This window comes from Oratosquilla oratoria, chromosome 12, assembly GCF_046742065.1.
Source record: "Oratosquilla oratoria isolate Oo_2021 chromosome 12, ASM4674206v1, whole genome shotgun sequence".
Lineage (NCBI taxonomy): Eukaryota > Metazoa > Arthropoda > Malacostraca > Stomatopoda > Squillidae > Oratosquilla > Oratosquilla oratoria.
The window spans coordinates 31,063,030-31,078,141 of NC_134788.1; the positions used below are offsets into that span (position 1 = coordinate 31,063,030).

The following is a 15,112-nucleotide window of genomic DNA, read 5'->3' on the forward strand; positions in this document are numbered from 1 at the left end:
CTTAGCATCCATTCCCAAATGTCTATTCCTCATTACACTCTTCAATCCACCAAGGCATTTTCTCGCTTCTCTCAATATACATTCTACCTCCACCTTCACTCCACCTTTTCCTGCCACATTTGCACCCAAGTATCTAAAACTATCCACTTCCTCCAGTCACTCCCCCTTAATGCTCACTTCCAGTCTACTGCCACTTTCACCCCTTGTACATCTCATCACCTTACTTTTACCCACATTTATCTTCAGCTTTCTTCTATCACACACTCTCCCAAACTCTGTCACCATCTTCCTCAATCCCTCCTCCGATCCTGCCACAAGCGCAGTGTCGTCCGCAAACAACAGCTGGCTCACCTCCCACTTTTCTCCATTTTCTATAACCATTTCCTATCCCTGACCCACTACCCTTGCATTTACCTCTCGCACTACCCCATCCATGTATAAGTTGAACAGCCAGGGTGACATAACGCATCCTTGACGAAGTCCCACCTTTACCTCGAACCACTCACTCTCTCCATTTCCAATCCTGACACAAGCTCTACTACTCTCATAAGAACTCTTGACAGCTCCTAGAAGCTTTCCTCCTATCCCGTATATCCGCAAAACCTCCCACAGTGCCTTTCTGTCTCACCTGTCGTAAGCCTTTTCCAGATCCATAAAGGCCCAAAAAACATCCTTCCCCCTTCCTGTAGCTTTCTCACATATCTGTCTGACCACAAAGATCTGATCTACACAACCTCTACCCGCCCTAAATCCACACTGTTCCTCACCAATTACTCCCTCTGTTCCTCTCCTAATCCTCTCAATCAAGATCCTCCCATAAGCTTTCCCAACTACACTTAACAAGCTAATCCCTCTGAAACTACTACATTCACACTTGTCCCCCTTTCCCTTGTAAAAAGGAACTATACAAGCACTCCTCCAGTCCTCCGGCACTCTACCCTCTCTCCAGCAAACATTAAATAACCTCACCAGCCAGTCCACCATCACTGTACCTCCTTTTTTTTTCTTCTTTTTTTCTTTTTTTTTCTTTTTTTTTTTTTTAGACATTCTGCATGGCATCCATCCAGACCAGGTGCCTTACCTGCTTTCATCATCTTAACAACTGCCTTCACTTCATCCTTCCTTATTTCTCCTCCATTTTCCTCACTCATCACGGTCATTTTCTTAGCATTTCCCACTGCAGCTATCTTTTCCTCCCTATCCTCCTTCACATTTAGCAGCTCCCTAAAATATTCTGCCCATCTTCCCCTTACTGCCTTCTCTTCCATTATCATCTCTCCATCTGCACCTTTTACCTTTTCTTCTCTACTTGATTCGCCTCCTCTTCCTCTCTTAATTTCTTTCCAAAACATCTTTTTATTACTTTCAAAATTTTCTGTCATACTCTTACCCCATTTTACATCTGCTCTCCTCTTTGCCTCCTTTACCTTTTTCTTTGCTTCTCTTTCCTTTTCCCTACACTGACTATTATATTCTAGGGCCACATGAAGAATTGTCACCTTAGAACGCCAACATGAAGAATCGTCACCCCCCATGAGAAATGAAGCCGATAAAATATCAGTTGCTCAGTGTATAAGTGAGGCATACAAAAAAAAAAGTCCGTGAAGATCGTCATTACACCAAGACATGAGGTGAAATAATCCTGTTGACAGTAACACAAGACATTTCCCAGAGAGGACATAGAGAAGGTGAGGAACTGAATCCAGGAAATGTTGGGAGGTTCCTCAGGTTCACTGCTAAACCTGATTCTATTATAGCTGGTAGAGTCAGATATGGTCCAAATAATGTAAAATACACTAGTTCTGCAATACAAAATGAGATGATTGACACACTTGCATATATGGTGAGGGAAGAAATTGCAGAAAAAGTTAGGTCATGTCATTAATTTTCTGCTGAAGTTGATGAAGCCAAGGATGTTAGTAAGGCAGAACAGTTGGCATTGGTTGTTAGATTTTATGATGAAATAGCAAATTGTATTCAGGAATGCTTCATTTCTTTCTCTCAGATGGACTTGTTGGATGCTGCGTCTATCACAGATATAATCTTGAAAAGTTTGGACCAATTGGGGTTAGATTACAAAATAATCTTCTCTTGTAGGCTCGGGATTTGATGGGGCATCACTGGTGAGTGGAGGGATCAGTGGTGCTCAGAAACGAATTCGTGATAAAGCTCCTTTTGCATATTATATACACTGCTATGGACACAGGCTCAACTTAGTGTTGATAAATGTTGCAAAGTATGTGCCCCAAGCTGCTGAATTCTTTTGTTTCCTTGAAGAACTTTATATCTTTGCTAGTAACTCTGTAGTTCATGTGAAATTCCTTTTGATACAGCGTGAAATGGTTCCTGAAGGCCAAGTAAGAGAACTAACTGCAGCATCTCAGTGACACAAGGTGGTGGTGTTGGGCCACCTCGTGTGAAAATGCTCCACTTCGTCTTCAAGTGGATCAAAGGCTATAACAAGGGTGATACAAACAAGGTCTTCATTCTAAAACAACAGGGCAGGACTCGCAGTAATGGCTATAAACTGGACAAAATTAGATTTAAAAAGGAAATAGGCAAGAATTGGTTTACTAATAGGGTGGTCGACGAATGGAATAAACTTGGTAACCATGTAGTAAGCGCTGAAACTATCAGTTGTTTTAAGAAACGATTAGACAACTTTATGGATGGGGATGACAGGTGGTGATGGATACGGAGCTGCCTAGTGTAGGGCTTATGGTCTCTTGCAGTCTCCTTCGTTCTTATGTTCTTATGAATCCATAATGAAGCTTTTGAAGGAAACTTCTGCGGGCGACATTGGAGGCGCTCGAGTAGTATTCGTTCGCGGATTACTTGCTCAGATTGATGCAGAGTTTGTTTACTTACTGCATTTCTTTTCAGATATTCTTGGAAAAATCAACAAAGTATCTAAATTGCTACAGGACAAACAAACAGACTTGGGAAAAGCAACAAAGCTAATATCATCTATCCGTGAAGATTCAGTTGATGCACGTAACTCTGACTTGAATGACCATTACTCTGAGAAGGTCAACGAACTCTGCAGGAAATGCTGCATTGCACCAACAACAACAACTACAAGAGAAAACGGATAAAGAAACCTCGAAAGTTTGATGAATTTATCATGCTCGAAACATCTGGTCAAAGACCTTCTGATCCAAGTCATGTGCAACACATCAGGATTTTCTACGAAATCCTAGACCGTTTGATTCCTGAATTAGACCGTCGTTTCTCCAAAGAATCAAATGCAATTTTTTTGTGGTATTTCAGCACTGTGCCCTGGGTGGGGGAGGGGGGCATTCCTGCTTGAAAAAGCTTTAAAGGCATATGCAAAGGCATATTCTGTCAACGAAAGCGATCTACAACACGAGATCCCTCTGGTCGTCAAGAAATTGCTCATGAAAGAGCCAATGCAGCCTATATCAGTAACACAGTTCCTGTAAATTTTCAAGTCCCTTTAAGGCTGCATTTGACTGTCTATACAGATTATTGTTGATTTCTGTCACCCTTCCGGTTACGAATGCTTCATGTGAGAGAAGTTTAAAAAAAAATAATTAGTTAAAACATTTCTTAGAAATTCAACGACCAGTGATGTGAGTGTTGATTTAGACTGTTTTGTTGACGAATTTGACAGTAGGCATGATAATCGAAGAATTAGGCTGTACTAAATATACTACCACTAAGTACTAACCTGTATGAAAATTAAGTCAACCCCAAAGAATGTTTATATATCAACTTTCTTTTTGTTTAGAATACATTATGGTAATCGCATGAGATTAGAACTATTGTTGATGTAGTCACATAGGCTAATAGCAATTTGCAGCCACGCATAACAATTTGTGGAGGATTTATGCTTTAGGTTAGTGGTATGCAATGATAGGTACAGTCATGTTAATTAAAAGTCTCACGATAACCAAGGGTAACCTGACCCTTCCTTTCTCTCTACTCAGAACAGATGGAAAGGTAGAAATGTGTAGATAAGTAGTTGATGGGGTAGTTTGAGAATTGGTAAACGTGTACAATTAGATAAACTCCGTCCCTCCACCTGTCATGGTTAGGGAAGGAGAAGGAAAATGTAAACAAGGTCCTTGTCAGAGACTTTCTAACGTGACTCGTCTAAATTCTTGATGGAACGAACCTTTTGATGAGTAGGTATCATATCATTTTTAAGTTGCTATAGAGAAAATTGTATTCATAAATTCGTTTCAAGAGACTTGCACCTCATCTTGTCCAAAAACTTTTAAGAGTGATTGTGCAGAAAAATGAGATTGAAATCAGTTATGGGTCCGTGTTTGGTTCTGTTCCGATTTGAAACTAGGATTATTTAGTCTTTTTGATGCGACTTTCTTTTCTTGCACACATTCCGTCTCTACCCAGGTGACTTCGTCATTAATTCATTTATCCACACTTCTGGTTGGAAAACTATATGTCTTACAATATTCCCTATCTTTCTTAAATCTATTAATGTCAGTCGACTATGCATGCACCTTCTTAACCTGCCTTCATATCTCTGTATATGTAATGAGTTTTGTATGTATATATATATATATATATATATATATATAAATACATATATATATATATATATATATATACTGTATATATATGTATATATACATATATAATATGTGTGTGTGTGTGTGTGTATATATATATATATGTATATATATATATATATATATATAACACATACATCCCCCCCCCCCTGGAATCGCCATTGGTCATAACGCAAAGTTGTGACAAAGATTTGTCTTTAAAAAATGTTTCATTTGATTACACTGATGATGGAGCCTTATATGTGATTTGCTTGTGAGGTATGGTATGTGTTAAGATGTGATTATTTGATTATTTCCAATGAAACACTAATTTGTGAAAGCTCATTTATTGAAGTTTCTCAATAAAATTTAGAAATAACGCACCGAGTCCACATTTTACTTATCTCAAGGGATATATATTACATCTAAAAAAGTACGATATTTCTTTAATAACAGTACCATAATTTTGTCATGAAAACAATAGTCTATTGTTTTCATGACAAAATTGTGGTACTTTTATCTATTGAATAGATTTGAGGTCCCAGAACGATATTATTGTGTTCAGATTCTGGCAATCCTGCCTACGCTCTAATGTGTGTTTACATACGGTGTCATAGACTATCGAGCCTGGAGTTGCACTCTTTCAGTTATTTCTAGAACTTCTGCTGTGTTTTATACAAGCCAAGCAAGTGTGCTTTCTTCTTGAATTCGTAAGTGCAATCATATAGTGGTAAGGTATCTCAGTGCATGAGTGGTGTGTTCGCATTGACACTTGCTACACTACAATTCTGCCGTCAAAAGGCAGAACACATTTAAGGCTGACTAATAATTAGGTTTTTCGCAGTTTTGGTATCTGAGGAATCATCAGAAAAAAGGACGAACCTTATTCTAAAGGCGAGTCTTACCATTATATCGGGGTCTCAGCAGGCAGACTGCATTAACTCGTTATGTTTTCTACATTATTAGAAGGCGAATTGACTATTTTGTGGGAATCCAATTCCACAAAGCAACATTTCTAATGTTTGCATAACTACAAGATGCAGATGTAAGTAGCAAAAAATCAATGAGCATTTAAGCCTTTTCAATAATTTTTTTCAAAGCAAATAATTTTGAGTCTGTCTTTTGAATGTTGATGAAAGAATTCCTGTTAGTCTGTGTATTTGGCATTCTGGGCAGGGGTAAATGTGTAGGTAGTTGTCAAGATGTTTACGAGTCTCACAATTGCAGTTGCCTATACCATAGGCAAGTTCTTATTATTGTGAGCATTTCGAACTCCATATATACGTACACCAAACTATAGTAGTTATTTAAAAAAAAAAAAAAAGAGATTGGTGAACCACGGGTTTAGGTTAGGTTAGTTCAGGTCATGTCTCACGGCTGCAATTCTTACCTCTATAATTGGCTAGCTCTTATCATTGAGGATTTGGAATACCATATATGTACATACATACATATACCAAGGCTTTTTCCTCCTTATAAGGGAGGTAGCCAAGAAGGGAAAGGTATAAAATCATTCCCACCCATTCCATCCCTGAATACACTCCACACCCCTCCCACCCTCCCTCTTATCTGAGCACCTCCTGGATGACAGGTCATCCCTGCACCTTGCCCACTGCCCTGGGTCAGAAGCGGTGTCGCAAGACACAGAACATCCACAGCAAGACCGCTTCATTAAATCGGCGACCCCCCCTCTCCATCCCCCCCCCCTTGCATAAAAGGAGAGGACGGGGAGAAATCCCTTCGGGCTGCATCAAATTTTGCTCACACATACTACCTCACCCCCCACCCCTCCACCCATTCCACCTCATGCAATCACAACATCATCCATATACAACCATTCTCCATTCACCCCTGTCTTCTGTCCTCTCCCGTCCTTCCTCAACAGACATTCCCCTCTTCCTCAAAGCCCCCTTCACCCCATCCATCCACCTCATCCTAGGACGTCCCCTCATGTTCACTCCCTCCACATCTGCCTTCCATACCTCTTTTACTAGTCTTTCTTCACTCATTCTTTCCATGTGTCCAAGCCATCCTAATATTCTTTCATCAACCCTATCTTCCAACTCCTTTTCCACCCCTGTTCTCCTCCTCACCTCCTCATTTCTCACTCTATCTAGCCTAGTTACCCCCATCATACTTTTCAGACACCTCATCTCAAACACATTCAGACTCCTTCTCACTTCTTCTCTTATGTTCCATGTTTCTGCCCCATACAGTGGTAGTGATGCATGAAAAAAAAAAATGAAAATGAGAAGTATCTTCATATTTATCAATGTGTGTATCCTGTGTACTTTCATTGTTCTTACATTTCTATTAGGAGATGGAGCTCCATCTTGTCTTCCTCGGTATGAAAATCAAGAATTCATGAAGTTCACTCTGAATTCACTGTGCACTGATTATATTTTTGCGAGTAAAAAGTTTTTTATGTTCACTGCACAAATCCATGTTGTATTAATTACAACTCAGTGAATTATAGCTTGAGAAGTTATACCTTCCCATATATAATCTTACATTGATACTGTATGCAGATATGACTTATATGCCCAGATCACTTCTAGCTATGAGATCTCGGGACTCGGGATCTCGTCATTCCCATAGACATTCATTCCTGGGAAAGGTATTTGATACTCCGGGGACTATCCTGGTGCACAGGAAGTGAAGCACACGTAACAACATGTCTCGGGATTTTCTCAGGATTCCCAACTTTTCCATGAGGACGACAATTTAGTGAGAGTCCATGATTTTCCCGGGACACTGGGATCATGTCTCTCCCTGGAATCTCTTGCGTTTTGTTTATAATAGTAACTAGTAGTTACTGTATTAGTAATTAGAAATTACTCGTAATCAGTATTTATTATTAGTAATGAAGTGCCGACATTTTCTTGATTACTGTACTTCTTCCACCTCATTTACTGATGTTACCAGTTTTTTTTTTCCCACACACTTCACATTCATTTTTTGTCATCAGATAAAAAGTAATTGAGAGCATATGTTACTCTGAAAAAGTTGGGCATGAAATCCTAATCAGCAGCCAAGAGTGGAAAGAGGGAGGGGGTAGCTGACGTCTTGACTGTGTAATACATTAACCATTTGTAAATAGAATTGGCATTTTCTTTATATACTTACATTTTCTTATGTGTTACCCACAAAATGTGCTAGTATATATACTGTATATATATATATTATGTATTAAGTATTCATATTAAGTATAAGGTTAACATAATCAACATGTCATGTGTTTAGAATGTTATAATTCATATCTTCCCGATGTATTGACAGGAAACTGATACGTACCATGATTTCCCTGTATTCACTGAGGCATGGGAATCCTGGGAAATTTGCGAGATCTCCAGCTTGTAGATGACTCTAATAGCTTATGCTGGAAAAATCTTAGGAGTAGTACTATATAGCAATTCAGTGTAAATGGCTTTTACCTTCTCAGACAATAGCCGCCATCATGGTATCTTCTGCAAGCTGCTTCTTTGTTAGCCACACAAAGAGCAGATTTTCCATCTTTCCATGGACAGAGGTCCGGAGCTTATGAATTATTCTAATGCTCTTGGCAGGCAGTATAGCATTTATTGACTCCTTCTTCTTTAGCAAGGTACATATCATAGAGGTACTATGCTCGTACTGCCTTGCCAAGTCAATTACTTGCACACCACACTAGCTTTTTTCTATAATTTCATGCTTTAATTCAGTGGACATAACCCTCTTCTTCTCAACACTTCTTTCCACTCGCATTCTTAGGACCCATGGTTATAAATAGAAATTTGATCAAACAAATGAACAATAAGCACAAAACATGAGCACAACTTGTCACAGATGCTTTCTCAGAGAGGTAAATATGTTGACTGCATATGTGAGCTGAGGATGCTGGGCAGGTGTTGTGTTGTGGTGTTTGATGTGCTAACTAGCGGTGGCTTGTACCTCAAATTTTGGATCGCAATTCAAAGCAAAAAATCGAACTATTGGCAACTCGTGTCTTGGAAATCTCATAAAGTGGGGCACTAGTATGTCAAGGTACCACTGTATGCATAAAAAATCACCAAGGAAAATAATAAAAGGATGACTGAGCCCTTTTGTCTATTTAGACATCTTCAGGGTACATACAATGATGATACAAAGATGGGTATGTATACAAAGTGAGGAGCCATAGATGGGAAGAGGAAGAGGGTGTGAGGGAGTCTCTCATGGTTAATCTGTACAGTTCGTGGCAGCGGACGTTTGGCCCACCACTGTTTTTAACAATAAAATGATCAAGTTTGTACATTACTTCAATTTAAACTGTTGATAAATGTATCTTTAATCAAACTGGATTCTATTATATTTCTAGTCAAATATAACTTATTTCTAACAATGTCTTTTGCACCCTCCCAATTAATGCAGTGATTAAAGCCCCTTAAATGGACAAATAATGTGTTAGACATTTGACCACTCCTGACACGATACTAATGTTGTTTTAACCTTACTGTTAATTCTTTTCCAGTCTAACCTATATAGCATTTGTCACAATTTTTACATGGAATTGAGTAGATACAACCTCCTTCCTTATCATATATTGGCAAAAGTACTACTTAATCTTATATATACCCACATGAAAAATTCTAGAAAGTACCTGTACATTTTTTTTTATATCAAAAACACAGTACACCACTTAGGTACATCCTTCTTCCTTATCAAATATTGGGCAAAAGTACTGCTTAATCTTACTATATACCCACATGATTAACTCTAGAAAGTACCTGTACAATTTCTTAGATCAAAAACATGGTACACCACTTAGATACATCCTTCTTCTTTATCAAATATTAGACAAAAGTACTACTTAATCTTACTACGAGTATATACCCACATGAATAACTCTACAAAGTACCTGTACAATTTCTTAGATCAAAAACATGGTACACCACTTACTAGTGTGTCCTAAACAATGTGACTTGTATCACTTATTTGAGTGAGATGAATGTAATAAACCTTCCTAGAGTAGGTCTTGTAAAGATTTAGGCCAACTGGGCCATTCCCCACTTCCAAATCTTGTGATATGATGAAGAAGGCTAGAGTAAAACTTGAGTCCTTCTGGTCATGGTGGGTTGAGTATGCAGCATCATGTAGTATCTCTTGGATGATTTCCAGCACATTTCTAATAAAAAAACAGAATAAAATATAGCACCGTATCTGTTTCTACCTATTCTATGTTAGGTGATGAGATGGACAAACAGTCTATTTAGGTATCAAGGGACTCGAGTATGAAATAGTTTGTATACAAAACATCCACACTGCTATTACAGTGTATTACACAATTTCAAAGAGTTAGATGTCAGTCTTATAGTTACATTCTTTTTTTCAGGATGAGGGTAACTATCACCATTTCTTTGGAAGAGCTATCCGTAGATTCCATATGCATCATATGATGAAGAGAATATGATGTGGCTTCTGCAATACAGCTATATCACAAGTCATCGTAGATATCGCATGGTGACCCATACTGGAGATGAGCCTTTCCAGTGCGATCTGTGTGATTCTACTTTCTCACAAGAGAGTGATCTCAAATGGCACAAAAGTCATCTCAAAGATCACATGATGATCCACACAGGAGAGAAGCTTTCAAGTGTGGCCTTTGTGATTCTGCTTTCTCACAAAAGGCTTATCTCGGAAAGCATTTGAGGACACACACAGGAGAGAAGCCCCACCAGTGTGACCTTTGTGATTCTGCTTTCGCAGATAAGAGTAACCTCAGAAGGCATATAAGGAGCCACACTGGAGAGAGGTCATTCCAGTGTGGCCTGTGCGATAAAGCTTTCTTACAAAGGTATCAACTCGGAGTTCACATGATGATCCACACAGGAGAGAAGCCTTTCAAGTGTGGCCTGTGTGATTCTGCTTTCTCACTAAAGACTGTTCTCAAAGAGCATATTATGACCCACACAGGAGAGAAGCCTTTCCAATGTGACCTGTGTGATTCTGCTTTCACACAAAAGAGTGCTCTCAAAAGGCATATGATGACCCACACAGGAGAGAAGCCTTTCCAATGTGACCTGTGTGATTCTGCTTTCACACAAAAGGGTGATCTCAAAGAGCATATGATGACCCACACAGGAGAGAAACCTTTCCAGTGTGACCTGTGTGATTCTGCTTTCACAAAAAAGAGTTCTCTCAAAAAGCATATGAGGACCCACACAGGAGAGAGGCCTTTCCAGTGTGATCTTTGTGATTATGCTTCCTCAGATAAAGGTAATATGAAAAAACATATGATGACCCACACAGGAGAGAAGCCTTTCCAGTGTGGCCTGTGTGATTCTGCTTTCACAAAAAGGAGTGCTCTCCAAAGGCATATGATGACCCACACAGGAGAGAAGCCTTTCCAGTGTGATATATGTGATTATGCTTCCTCAGATAAAGGTACTATGAAAAAACATATGAGGACCCACAGAAGAGAGGAAGTTTTTCCAGTGTGACCTGTGGGATTCTGCTCTCATGCAAAAACAATCTCGATCATCACATGGTGACTCTCACCGGAGAGAAGCCATTCCAGTGAGTGTCATGTGTACGATGAAAAATGATCAATGCTTGATATCCTTTATTTCACATTATGATTTCCCATTTGTTAGTGATCATGTTAATGCCCTTAGTTTTAGATATAATTTTGTGATTGATACTACAGAAATAATTAGTCAGTTTTATGGTTTGAAATTTTCTCTGTAAGAGAAAAAAATATATAAGATTTGACTCAAATAGTGGTATATGCTCTTCAAAATGAACAGTTCTGTGACATGACAAAGTTGATAGATACTGAAGGAACCTTCCTTACAGCTAGTACAGACTGTGAGCAAGGTTTTAGTCCAATGAATCAAATAAGAAACAAATTTAGACACTGTTTAGGAGAATGCCATTTAGATATGCTTATGAGAGTGAAAAGCTGGCAATTCTTTGGAAATTCAATCAATTTAGATAGTGTGAATAGATGTGGATGAATACCAAAGACACAAAGTAAGGTATTAGTCCAATGAATCAAATAAAAATCAAATTTAGACATCGTTTAGGAGAATACCATTTAGATGTGCTTATGAGTGTAAAAAGCTGGCAATTCTTTGGAAATTCAATCAATTTAGATAGTGTATAAGTGTGGATGAATACCTAAGACAGTAGAGAAAAGAAATGAGGAGTAGGAAGCTAGAACTAAACAAGTGGAGAATTAGTAATTGACTTGTTATGTATATTTAAGAGTTATTTACAAAATTAGGAATTTTGAATAAAGGTAATCAGCCATTTAGTGTTTATCCTTTTTTCATTGATCAGGTCAATGTAGAAGATGTATTAAATATCTTTGATCAACCCTATCATTGTTGTTGTCACACAAAAGACTCTTGAAATACAACAAAGGTGACAAATAAGAAACAAGAGAATTAAAATATATGCCCAGTGACTTGTTTTATTCATGGAAAGCCAAATCTAAAAGGTATTTCAAATACATAATAATGCTGAATGGCCTACTGGCTCTGGTGCTTGGCCTTCAAGCCAAAAATTTCATGAATCAATCAAATACATAATAAAATATTAAAGTAGTATTCAGGGAGTGCATACCTCTGCAAGCTTTAGGGGCATAAAATTGAACATTTTCACTTTGCCCACATTATGATAGCTGAGGCCACTTTGTATAAGGAATATGAAATTTGTATACAATCTATAAATGCCAGGGATGCAAATTAAAGATATAGGGAAAAATGGAATGCATAAACGTGTCCAGATCGGCCTCAAAATCTAGTAACTTGTTTCTTGGCCTGGGACCTGCCTTTGCACAAAATTAAATCAAAATGTGAGTAAAGTTGCTAATCGACAAACCAACAAGTGCTGGCAAAAACAAAACTTCTTGGTGGAGGTAATAATACACAACTTGAAATGGTGTGCACTTGCTTGACTGTTTATTATGGTGACTTGCAATGACAGCAAAGTTTGTGCACCAGGAAGTTTCAGCACACCTACACAGGTGGGATTTATTTATGCAAAAATTTAAATTAAAAATAAACATTTTCCTGGCCACAAAAATGTCCTTGCTGCTACTTTCATGGTATCAGTATTAAGGAGGGAGGTGTCACACCCTTTTGGCAGGACAGTCCTGTTTTGGAGCACTCTGGTCTCCGTCTTGCACCACCTCAAGCAGGAGGTTAATTTGTCCTTCTTTTTGGGACCTGTCTAAAATGTATGATATAAATTACCTTATGTATAAACAGTGAGAACAGAAGGTTACAACAATCATTGAAATATTTTTATTATAATTTTTTGTAACTGCCGTTGGGGACACAATATCTTAAATGTCACAGGCCTTGACTGCATCACACAGTTCTTCCAAAGGTATGGCACTTGTTAGGCTTGGTCCTGTCACATTGTTTTTAAAGCTATTTTCAGACAAGTCATACTTGTCACTTGAGTATTTTAAAGTTCTTCCATAGGAAAAAAAAAAAGTCTGCTTTACATTTAGATACATTCTGTGTAAGCTAATTTGGTGTTTACTGCAAGGCAATAAAAAAAAAATTCTCTCAAATTTGTTCTTTAGTTCAGACATTAGCCTGAATACTGAAGTTATGCTGTCTTGGGTTTTAGTGCTTCAATAGTGTCTCAGAACAATTTCAGTGTGGCTGAGGGAGAAGAAATAAATCCCTGGTGATTCACAGGCACTTCCTTCATCTTCAAAGTACTTCTACAGTACCTTGGGGCAGTCCTCTTCACCTAAGCTCTGGAAATAATTTAAGTCTTCTGTCAATATTCGGCAAAAGAGAAAACCGTCTAGTTACACTCTCCACAACTTCACAGAATTCCTTTAACTGTTGTTCTTTTAGCTGAGGTGCTGAAGTGGTCATACACTTTGAGCACAATATCTCCAGCATCAATTTCTAAATAACCTGTACCAAATATTGTTGCATTGTGCAAAACATGACCCAGACAGTTTGCAGCAATAACATTCTTTTGAGCCATTTTCATTTTTTAACAATACTTTTGTATTTTCCATAGTTTACTTTTTGCATTGTCAGTAGTGAGTGCAAGGAGTTTATTCAGGCTCAGACCTAACGTCTCTAGTTTAGATAATATATATATATTTTTTTTTATGGACTCTGATGATTCATTACTGTCACTGTTTAAAGTCCAGTATCACATAGTGCACTCCCTCCTCAAAATAAAAGTACCTCAGAAGTATTGGGAAACATTTTGTTGCACCTTTGTTTGAATCATCAATTGCTATTGAAAAGGGAAAACCATGGTCTTTGATATGCTCCACGTGTTTGTACAGATGCAGAGCTGGAATATTTTTACACAGCTTTTATTTTTGTTTCCCCACATGTTACACTCCTTCACTATCAATGAGTAACTGTATATAAATTTGTCAACTTTTACTCTAAAATCAACACTTTTGTATGACTGGTGATGTTTGATATCATATTACAGTTTGCACAGTTCTGCAGACATTATTTTGTCATCTTGAGATGATCAAGCTGGGCAGAAAAATTACAACAGTAACAACCCAGCACTAATACTGGTGTTAACTTTATGTTTATCTGTGGCAGTGGTAGCATACCATTCAACTGCCTTTTTCCTGTGCTGTTTATATCCACATCACAAAGAGCATGAAATTCGCCATTTCTGCTTTTAGCAATAAATCCAAATTCCTTGGCCCATTCATGGTTAAATGGTGTCCTTCTTTTTAGCATTTGTATAGGGGCTTAAATACCACCGTTTAATCAAAGCAAGAAATAAAGTCAACCACTTCAAAACAGGACTGGCCACCCTATATTCATCCCTTTATATTACTTTTGCTGATGACATCAATACTGCACATAGATATGGAGCAGTGGGTAGTTCTTATGTACATAGTTTGGACATCAGGAATGTACTTTCCAGATGTCACTCCTTCCTCCATTCTCAAACCTCCACACAATCTACATAGCATTACCATTTGTAATATAACCGCAACTAATACAATATCATTAAACACAATTTTAAATTCTTAACACAATTCAATGTACATTTCAACACAAGGTGCACAACTAAATAGACAATTTTTATAATCTTTACAATATTCATGCAAAGGTGTGAGAGTGGCAGACATGAAATACCTCGAAAGTATCAGCAAGGATTTTTTTTTTTTTTCTTTTTTTTTGTGTGTGTGGCCAGGAACATGTTTTATTTCTAATTTAAATGTTTGCATAGATAAATCCCACATATGTAGGTGTACTTAAATTTCCTTGTGTACAAAATCTGCTGTTATTGCAAGTCGCTATACTAACCAGTTAATTAAGCAAGTGCACACCATTTCAAGTTGTGTATTATTACCTCCACCAAGCAAGTTTTGTTTTTGCCGGCACTTGTTGGTTTGTTTGATTGGTTTACGAAATTTTTGGCTTGATGGCCAAGTGCTGAAGCCGGTAGGCCATGCAGTGCATATCTATCATATACAAATAAATGAATCAAGTAAAAGAGTAAAAGCAATAAGCACTCACAAAAACACATCAAAACAAGATATACACACAGGCACTCATATACACAATTTTAAATGTCATAAAACAAATTGATGTCTTTTAAAA

General features: G+C 37.9%; 1 protein-coding gene across 4 annotated transcripts; it reads left to right on the plus strand.

The window, feature by feature from the left end:
- The first annotated feature begins 4,068 nt into the window (after positions 1–4,068).
- Positions 4,069–14,951, plus strand: LOC143031249 (uncharacterized). Of its 4 annotated transcripts, none has more exons than XM_076194840.1 (2): positions 4,069–4,148; positions 9,886–14,951. In XM_076194840.1, exon 2 carries the CDS (start codon positions 10,088–10,090, stop codon positions 10,991–10,993), a length of 906 nt encoding a protein of 301 aa, XP_076050955.1. In that variant the 5' UTR covers positions 4,069–4,148; positions 9,886–10,087; the 3' UTR covers positions 10,994–14,951. The 4 variants fall into 4 exon arrangements, with proteins under 4 accessions (XP_076050955.1, XP_076050956.1, XP_076050952.1 ...); XM_076194841.1 differs by lacking the exon at positions 4,069–4,148 and adding an exon at positions 4,705–4,814; XM_076194837.1 differs by lacking the exon at positions 4,069–4,148 and adding an exon at positions 5,097–5,245.
- Positions 14,952–15,112: the final 161 nt, after the last annotated feature.

Excerpts from the sequence above, each read along its gene's own strand:
- LOC143031249 (XM_076194840.1), top strand. The coding sequence starts at position 10,088 with ATGGCACAAAAGTCATCTCAAAGATCACATGATGATCCACACAGGAGA.